The 10489-nt window shown below is 41.0% G+C and overlaps 1 protein-coding gene across 2 annotated transcripts; it reads left to right on the forward strand.

The window, feature by feature from the left end:
* The first annotated feature begins 622 nt into the window (after positions 1-622).
* Positions 623-9922, forward strand: LOC135195729 (mucin-3A-like). Of its 2 annotated transcripts, none has more exons than XM_064222156.1 (2): positions 623-776; positions 8173-9922. In XM_064222156.1, the coding sequence occupies exon 2, from the start codon at positions 8174-8176 to the stop codon at positions 9422-9424; it is 1251 nt and encodes a 416-aa protein (XP_064078226.1). In that variant the 5' UTR covers positions 623-776; position 8173; the 3' UTR covers positions 9425-9922. The 2 variants fall into 2 exon arrangements, with proteins under 2 accessions (XP_064078226.1, XP_064078227.1); XM_064222157.1 differs by lacking the exon at positions 8173-9922 and adding an exon at positions 6448-7956 and having other exon boundaries at positions 659-776.
* Positions 9923-10489: the final 567 nt, after the last annotated feature.

Genomic DNA, 10489 nt, shown 5'->3' on the forward strand with positions numbered 1-10489 from the left:
CTTGCACGTTGGTTAATTTCTCTCTCTCTCTCTCTCTCTCTCTCTCTCTCTCTCTCTCTCTCTCTCTCTCTCTCTCTCTCTCTCTCTCCAACTTTGACGAATTTTATATGTTTAATGGTTTACAATAAAAACAATGAGTTCAATAATATACTACACTAAACGGTTTTAATAAGTAAATATATCTCTCTCCTTGTGTGTGTGTGTGTGTGTGTGTGTGTGTGTGTACGCCCCAAAAAGCTTTTAATTATAGCTCTGGTTATTTCATTCTCTCTCTCTCTCTCTCTCTCTCTCTCTCTCTCTCTTCTCTCTCTTTCACACACACACACACACACACACACATATATATTCTTGATATAACCAGTGTACGCCTTTTCCTGCGTGTATGCGTGTAGATTCGAAAAATCTATCAAAGTCATGCATTGATACCTGTCTGGTGGTTTGCCTCTGCCTGCTTCCTCTGTTTGCCTGCTTGCCTCCACAATATTAAGTGCGTCTTTCTCCAACATCCACAACCAAAAGTCTCCTTCCCACCCACCCTTCGACATCTCTCCCCTTTGAATGACCGCCTATGCCGTCAACCGCCCACCACCCACCCTGTACAAAGTACACAACCCCTCTCTCTACTGACTCCCTCACCCACACCACCTCCTTCCTCACAGTCTCTTCCCCGTGACCCCCCAACCATTCCCAGGCACCATCGTCAATATATAAGGGAGACACAGCCGACAACAGTCAGTTGGTTTCTCTTCTTCAGTGCTTAACCTCAGAATTACCAGGTGAGTTCAACTTCCCTGTACGGGAGAAAACAAAAAAGCAACTGCCTGCTATGAGACTGTGGACAATTTGGTTACAAAAAACTATTTCGTTGAAAATGTTTTGACTTTCATGTTACGAAGCACACATGTACTGTTACTGTATATTCTTACAGTGTGATATATATATATATATATATATTATATATATATATATATATATATATATATATATATATATAGATATACATATACATATATATATGTATATATATATATATATATATATATATATATATATATACATATACATATATATATATATATGTGTGTGTGTGTGTGTAATGTGTGGTCATATACTTGCTACTTTTATGCATGTGTATGCATGCAAATGTAAGTAATATTAACGCATCTTACGTTCATATATATGTGTTATGTGTGAGCAAAGAGAGAAAGAACGAGAGACTGCAGAAGCTTCAGGCTATTCCAGCGCAGATCAACTTGACATAAAAATCATTAAACAAAAGAAAAGCCGAATAGTGCGAGTATCATCCTGGTCACAGGGTCTGAAAGCAAAAGCGTCTCTTCCCTCTCCATGTTGAGTGCTTTACTGTTCTCCAATCGCTTACTGCCCCTTTGGCTGCAGATGATCCCGCGAGAGGGAGAGAGAGAGAGAGAGAGAGAGAGAGAGAGAGAGAGAGAGAGAGAGAGAGAGAGAGAGAGAGAGAGAGAGAGAATTTATGCAATTACTCTGAGTGACTCATGTTGAATCTTTCACAAATGCTTTAGAATTTTTCTCGAATACAGTAGTATTTCATCAATACTTTCGTTCTGAACCACTCTCCTTTTCATTCTGACACTGTTACCCGACGTCTTAAGTGGGCTCAATATCATACCGTATGCTTCAAGATCTAATAAACCTATTTTATTTTATTTATCTACTTTTTTATTTTATTATTATTATTATTATTATTATTATTATTATTATTATTATTATTATTATTATTATTATTATTGCGTGCTATTCATCACTTCCGGTAAAAGACTGCTGCTCACACTAACGCACAGAAACGACTTCTAGCTGAGGTAAAAGCTTCAACTTGAATCTCTCGCAAAATTTCTTTTATTCATTATACGGACTATTTACAGAAGAAAATATCAGAAGAAAGAAAATTCTGCGAGAGACTTACGTCGGAGCTTCTGACTCATCCCGGACAAGTTAACATTTTATGATGACGTTTAAATGTCATGCTGTCACCGTTTGGAATCTGAACGTTCCCTTAGAATTATTCTAAGGGGAACGTTCAGAATAAGCTATAGTTTGTCTCTCTCCAAATGTCTAATCCACCAGCTGGGGCTACTTTCGGATAACTTTTCTTGCCAGCGTTGAAATCTCTCCCGAATTCTTTGAGTTTTATATTTAAAAAATAATATCTCCAAAGCCATTTCCTAAATCCTCGACTTTAAGTGATTCGCTTTGTTTAGCTTTTCTCTCGACAATTTACAGATGCACGGTGAATTTGGATAACTTTTCTATCAGAGATAAAATCTTCCGGAAGTATTTAAATTTTATCGGAAAAAATAAATACTCTAGCCATGATCACTAAAAAAATCGAGATCACTTTTTTGCTCCCATTGAAATCCCCCATAATTTTTTTTCCGTCAGATATACCAGAAAGATATACCAGAACTAAATTCCTGTCAGAGTTAAAATTTCTGTCGAATTATTCAAGTTCACTAAAATGAAATGTTACCCTGGCTTGTGTGTATTGTGTTTGGTCAGCTTTGTCAGCTATGCTTCCACAACAGAGAAAAACAATTCCCAAGCAGCTAAAGTAATTCTCATCTAACCTGCACCACCTGAATTACCACTCAGTCGATTTCATTAGACACCAATAGTCCTGTTCAGTTGGTTTCGAAGACTCGTCATACGAGCTCTTAGTATTGTCCATAATTACAAGTAGGTCGAGTTTAATAAGGACTATAGTAATCACAAAAAACTTTCCTTCGTTCCTTGTAAGCCAAAATCCATTACATGTCTGATGAAGAGACTTTAACTGAATCTGTTCATCGGAATTCGATGGTGCTTCATCTGATATCTCAATTGACTTATATGCGGAAATCGCTATGCAATAAATGTTCAAACTGAAGCATTGGCAAAGTTGAAAATAGTCTTGACGGGACGTGCAAACTGAGCCACGATTCGGATCATATTTGCATTCATTTCATGCCTGCTAACTTAAACGTTAAATTAAAAGCTGAATTTCTACTTTCACTCCAACTTGACTCCTTAGCCAAACGGTATAACAAAGAAAAAAATAATAATAAAATTCCTTTCATGCGCGTGTCACACACACACACACACACACACACAAAGCCAAGGTTATCAATTTTCATCAGTGAGATCAGCTACAGAAAAGCACATTTATTCCGCGACAAAGACATTCACGAACGGAGCGGCACAGAATCAAAGGCATTGTTTACGTTGTCGTGAGTGGCGCCGGGAAATGGCAAGATAAGAACGGCGATATTTGAGGTCGCAGAACTGACACTATACCGCTGAGCCCTTAGAGTAAAGAATCCCGCATTTCCTCGGTATTCTGGCGCGGCCCTTTTCTATGCTCGCTGAACATTGTAAACATCTTCTTCACCTGTTAGTTGTGCTTAGATCCAATATCGAAGTCTCTTAGAATGAATCCTAGGCTTTCCATTATACATTAAACGGATATTATCATCACTAGGAAAAGGATATTGGGAAAATTCAGCTTTTGCTGAAAACTGTTACACGAAGGGAATATGTAACCTACCGGTTTTTGTTACTGGTAAATGTGTAACAATAATCCGTTTCGTTTAAAATTATGCGAATTTGATCCCAATCCCCCGATTCCTCCAAGTCTTTCTAAGATTTTGTAGCCCCGGATGCCAAAGAGCTTACTCCTAATTGCAGCATCTTGAAATCTCGGCATTTTGATGAGGCAGAATGTTCTGCAATTACGCGTAGCACCACTGCGGATGACACATTCAAACCCCGTCCAGCCTACGGTAAAGATCTAAGAAGCTTACTTGCAAAACTCAGCGGAGTAAAGTCCCATCCCAGAGAGCCCCACGACGAAACAAATCATGAAAATACATCCCAAGAGCGGATACGAGGTGCCTTAAGACGACTCGTTATCCAAACCGGTGCCCATCAGGCGTCGGTGAAAGGACTTGAGCATCACAATGGTGAGGTCACGGCCGGCCCTGTGTTAATTCGTACCGAGAAGATGAAAGTGAGAGGGACAGTGAGGGAATGGGTGAGAGGAAGGCGTGAGAAAGCGCCTGCGGCGAGAAGATGCTCCTCAGTCCTCAGCACGAGGAGTTGCTTCGCTGGGCAGGAAGTAATCTTTTCGAGGGAGGCCTGACTTGGAAAAGGAGTCGTTTGTGGAAATCTGCAAGTGAAAATAGATTGCTGGCGGTACTGCTGGGTGAAAAGGGATCAACTTGCATGGGGAGTTAAAACTAAACGCTGGAATTACAGTTGGATACAAAAAGATTAAACATAAAAAAAGGATGACGGACAGACTAACTCTATAGGATAGATGAGTGTCTCAGTATGAGATTATTTATCGGGCTGAATGATATTGCACAAAACTATCTCAAGGCATTTTAAAAACACCATTTCTATACAAAGAAAAAAGCAAAAAGACGACGCAGTGGTAAGGCTGCCATTTATAGAAACCGATTTTGCACTAACTCGCGTCATTCACAGAAAATCTCCCTCTTTTCCGCTTAAGTCATAAACATAAATGACTACATGGGCAGTCGAACAACGTAGTTAATAATCCATTACTAAGGCGCAATTACACAAAGAGAGAGAGAGAGAGAGAGAGAGAGAGAATAGAGAGAGAGGAAAGTTCCTTTCTACCCCTTCACAGTTCACGCGAGGTCAAGGAATCACAATGATGATGGGTCCTGACAGGGCTGGCATCCTGACTCACCCCCCTCCCCGCTGGCTTCTCAACTTGATGATTAGGCATCCCAGTGCTCGGTCATTGTGCAAACTACGTAATTGCAGTAACTTCTTACGTCGCAATTTGCTAACGGAACAGTCAAGAATGTTGCAAGCGCTTTTACTTAGGTATTTAGTCGCTCTGTCAATTTGGGGGAATTACGTAATTTATTCCCGTTGTAGTCTGCATTCACATTTAATTATTTCAAATCATGCGCTGAACTGTAGCTTCTTCAAGTTTTTCCTTATTATATCAAATCCTCCGTTCTTATTTATATCAAATCCTCCGTTTTCATTTAGTTCTTACTATTCTTATTTCATCCACTGAATTTACTTTCGATAAAAGTAAATTAAAATAACCCCAAAAGGTCCATAGCCACGTACTACAACGAAGAAAATAACGTGCCATCTAAGAAGAAAACAAAACCTGATAACTTTGATGTAATCGGCGCCTCTGGAGAGACAAACCACATTCTTTTCTTCCTTGCAAGGAGCGGGAACATATTTGAAAGATAATTGGGGAGGGTGTTCAAATCAGGACAAACTCGAATGCCCACTTGACCAACCGGAACGTCGAGAGCAACAGCTCTTCTTCGGGCCAAGTTCATTTAGTCTTGCAAAGTATCACGTTTCTATTTCAGCGAGTCAATGTTTCCAGGAAGAACGGAATCCGCCGGGCTAAATATACAACATACACATTTTTTTTAATGCAAGGCGATACACTTCTGCATAGCCACGAGTTGAAACACGAGACAAAATTAGACAGAAAACAGGGTTAGGATAAATGAAATGCCATTTTGTTTCATATAAATTATGAGAACTGGTGTGTGGACACTGGATTTACTTTTTTTTTTCTTCATCATTCGGTAAACTGTCTCTATTGTGACATAGGTGAATATGAAGTCTATTAATAGAGTAGGAAGAGGGGCAGACAGCCATTTGTATATTCTCCAGCATTTCTCTTTAGTTCTTACAAACAAACCTGCCGTACATAAAAATAATTGAAGCAATATTCTCATGTACATCTATTTATTTCCTTGAACTCTGTCGTAAGAATTTATATTTGCTTTCCGAGCTCATTCTTCAATATGTACGTAATCTTTACAGTTTCGAAAGGGACTGTTGAATATTTTTTCCTGAGCTTTATAATTCTGGTTTTTGGATTTAAACAATGATTTAGTTTCATTTTTGTAACAACTACCTTTCGGGTGTGAAGGGATAACAGTGTACTCGTATGTTAGTTCTTTATTCTCTAACTTTAGGTGTTAATATTTCTCTGTTAATCTAGCAAATGTATTCTTCTAACACTGTACAAATAATATTGAAAAGAGTCTGGGCCCTGGGACGCAACCCTCTATGTAGTTGCCTGCTTGCCCTTTGCCACAGTTCGGGATTTTTCATGTATGGCAATTCCAGCTCATGCCAGGTTGAAGGAGGCTACTGATCCTGTGCGAAACGGGAAAGGCTGATGAGGCTTAGACCATATATCAGTTTCCCTGATATTTTGCTCTGCCATTGGCCATTCCCTGAGTCCATATGGATCATGCCTTTTCAACCTGAGCTGAGCTGCTTTGGCTGTCATGAAAACTTCTGGAGTGATCGAGTGGCAAAGCGGTCAAGACGGGACCCCAGGTAGGTGGGTCGGTCCCGGGGCCCGGCCCTCTGGCCCGTGTGACCACGCCCCTTACCTGGTGTCCCTTCTTGCAGGATGCGGCTGGCTCCCTTCATACTGCTCCTAGTGGCTGCAGCAGTCAACGCTGACAAATTATTCCCGGGTCCTCCACGCGGCAAACAGCAAGACATTGCATTCAACGCAGTGTTCAATGATTATCTTCCACCTAGACCTTCAGAATGCCTTCCCATAACGACAACACTTATAACCACGTCTGTTCTTGGCAGTACTCGACGTCGTGATTTCACATCAACAATCGCTCAGACTTCCGGCACTACCGTACTGAGAACTCAGGTTGTCCCAACGACCATCACTCAAAGATCCACTATCACACAGGGAGGGTCGAGAGTCGAGACAGTCACACAAACAAGGACCACTGAAGTGGTCAGGTCTACTGTCAGGACTGTCACAGAAGGTGGTTTCACTCGCACTGCCCAAGTGACTGTGACCAGCACTAACATAGTGACAAGCACTGCACGTGATACAAGGTACTCGACTGTCATCAGAGACGTTGAGCGCACGGAAACATCCGTGACTACAGTTCTTCAACCAACAACCATCACGTCTCGCCAAACAAGCGAGGAGACCAGAACCGTTCCTTTCCGCCCTCCACCTGTAGTCAGGGTCAATACCGAAACAAATGCGGTAATCAGCACAGCTGTGAGGGAAGGCCCAGGACGTACTGTCCAGTCAACAGTCTTCATCTCAACTGTAGTCACTTCTGCTGTTCGTTCCCAGCCACCACCTGTCTTTGTAACAAGTACTGCCACAACCACGAAAGTAGATTTTGTCACACAGACAACCACTATAGAGTCTGGGTCTGTAGTCACGAGAGAAGTAGTTAGCACTAGAACTTCAGTAGTAACACAGGAAAGAACTATAACACGTGATCAGGTCACCACTGTTTTTTCATCCCGGCTTGTTACAACAACTATTCGGAGGGATGAGGTTGCTACTGAAGTTCGTCCCACGACCACTGTCAACACTAGAACGGAAACCAGAACTGATGGGGTCCCTGTAGTTCGCACATCTACCTTTATCGAAAATGTGATCCAGACAGTGACTGGAACGGATGCAGTAGTAACCAGGCCCGTAGTTACAACAAGCGTGGTTCGAAGTGTATACACTCTCACTAACACTCGAGCACTAACCATCACTACAACTAGAACACAGACTGCAGAATGTGGCCGAACTGGATACAAATATGACAAACCTTCTGTTCCATTTAACCTTCCTAACTAAGAAGAGCAAACGTGCTTTCACGAGAGGAAACAGATATCGAAACAGATAAAATTAATCTTAAGCGAATGACGAGATTTCCAAATAATTCAGAAAACCTTATATTCTTTTATAAATTCACACCGCTTGCTAAATTTTCACACCTTTTCTGAGTCCAATAAATCAAATTTCTATGTAAACCTTTAATTTACCAAGGTAAAATTTTCTAGACAAATACCAAAAATCAATTTCACATTAATCCTCTACAATGACCACATTTAATATAACTCTGTAATTAAGCAAGTGTAATAAATACATTAATGTTACTACTATTTTCTTACCATTTATTAGCAATATATATAAACAAAATTAATACCTTGTCCAAAACCTATTTAATTATAAAGGTGAGTCTCATCACATCATTTTTCTAATCAGTAATAATCAATGGAATGTTCTTTACAGTTTCTTGGCTGTCTGCAATGTTATCACAAAGGGGGGCTTTCCTGACAAACTTGACATAACATAAGGAATTGTTATTGCAGGATGGCCCACGTTGTTCTGGTCGTACTTTTAGCAGTGACTGGCGGATGCTTGTCTGCCAAGTTGCCCACCATCCCCGGCATACCACCAGGCGGTCGCCAGCTCTTTTCTGACAATCGGCAGCAACGCCTACAGCCCCTGCCCAACACGGAAAATCTGCTGGGCAGCTACCTGCCTCCTGTTCCGGAACCTTGTGTCCCTCGGACAAGTACACTGTACTCGACTGTCATCAGGACATCTGTTCAAGATGTTGGCTCCACAAGCTTCGTAACCCAAATTGTTACCAGGGATGTCACTTCCACAGTACGTGAGCCAACAACTGTCTACACAACACTGGTTTCAACTGTTACCGGGGGTGGTGTCATTCAATCGACTGTTTTTACCACCACCTCAAGAACCAGAGTAGAGACAGGTGTCACTACACTAACAGGAAGAACAGAAGTAGTAACCCTGACGGCTACACAGAGAGCAAGCTCAGTTCAGTACACCACAATCATTAGTACCGTCGTCACCACAGTTGGGCAGACAATCACCAGTACTGCGGTATCCACAAGGCTTGTTCCAACGACCTACACTCGCACTGAGGGAAGCGTAAGGACAGTGACTGTAACTAGAACAGAACCAGCGGTAACAACCACTCGTTACGAGACTATTCAAGTAACAAATACTATTACCCAAACCAGACCTGGCTCGACTGTTGTCAGCACACGGACGCAATACAACACCAATGTAGTCACACAAACAACCACTCTACCGGCTGTCACTTCTACCGTTGTCAACACAATGATGAACACTGTAAGAAGCACAGTTCTCAGCACACTGATTAATACACGGGTCAGCACTCAGGAAGTAGTACGTACACAGGTTGTGACCAGAACAGACGCACGGGAGGTCACGCGCGGTGTCACATCTACTGTTGTGCAGACACGGGATGCTTTCACCACTTTCACAGACATCAGGTACAGCACCATAGTGGTACCATCTGTCATCACAAGAGTGGAGGTTGTTACCTCCACTGTCACAGCTGGCCTCCCATCCACTGTTGTTGTGACCCGCGCAAACACTAGGACAACTACTATTGGAGGAAGGACGATAACCTCGGAGGTTGTGAGCACGGTCTACCGAACTGAAGCTTCCACAACCACTCTGATCGGTGGCGACCGAACAGTAACGGTCACTCAGACAACAACTGTCCCTTGTGCTGCCGGAGGATACCGCTACGACGAACCCAAAACTCCCTTCAACATTGGTTAATTTAATACGTCTCTTAACTGCTACAGCAAAGAATTGACGATTCCCTAACTCATTAATCTAATAACAAGTCTTACTTCATGATAAATTTCTAAAGATTACTTGCGAAATATAAGTGAAAAAAAAAATCAAACATGTTTTGCTAAATAAAACCTCATATTTCTATTCAAACTTACGAACTTCCTATAGTGGTACTTTTTAAAGGAATAATTCTACGTTGCCCCTCAAATGAACCTTCTCGGTATCTACCTTTTGTAAAAAGCACCTTTCTACACTGAATAGTAGTGAACACGATAATAAATACCTAAGTTTTTCAATGATAATCTCTTCAAATTTTTTGTAGTAATGTCGATATTGCTAAGCTAAAGATTGATTCCAGCAGTTATTCCTTCTGTCACAATTATGAGTACTATGTCACTGCAAATTTTATTTTCTGAAGCGAAATGCCTAAGCATGCAGGAACTCGAACTTTATACAGAATAAAAGATTAAAGTATACAAATGTCTTTGTCTTGACCGGCTGCAATATTACATGATCGCTGTTCCTAGGATTATGAAGCAAATTTATCTCCTATGATGGAAACATGAGCATGGATGGATTAAAAAATAAAAAATAAGAAAAAAGAAACAGATTGATGATCTCAATATAAGGAAAAGAAAGACCTTTATGATCAAGATTATCCCATTCTTTATGACAGTAACCCATTCAAAAAAAGGAAAAAAAAAGCCACTTATCGAAATAAATCCCAGCATCCTTTTTGTGACAAGCTCAAGATACTGAAAATGTCTGTGACCAGGAATTTCTGAGGAAGTAGCTACCTTCAGAATGAGTCACTACAAGGGCAGTGGATAGCCTTACGTTATTCGTAATTTTACCAAAGGATAGAAATATCAACAGAATGCTTCACAAACTAGCCTACCATTGCCTAAGATGCAACTTCCTACCTGGGGGCAGAAACCATGACGAATATTAACCAAGGATATCTAGTATCCTCGGTAACTAAAAACAGTTGCAAGACCAAGAACCTAGACAAACAAGAACCCAGGTCTTCTACCTCTTGAAAGTAAA

The sequence above is a fragment of the Macrobrachium nipponense genome, chromosome 16 (assembly GCF_015104395.2).
Source record: "Macrobrachium nipponense isolate FS-2020 chromosome 16, ASM1510439v2, whole genome shotgun sequence".
NCBI classification, from domain to species: domain Eukaryota; kingdom Metazoa; phylum Arthropoda; class Malacostraca; order Decapoda; family Palaemonidae; genus Macrobrachium; species Macrobrachium nipponense.

Coding starts and splice junctions, on each gene's coding strand:
- LOC135195729 (XM_064222156.1), top strand. CDS start 8,174: ATGGCCCACGTTGTTCTGGTCGTACTTTTAGCAGTGACTGGCGGATGC.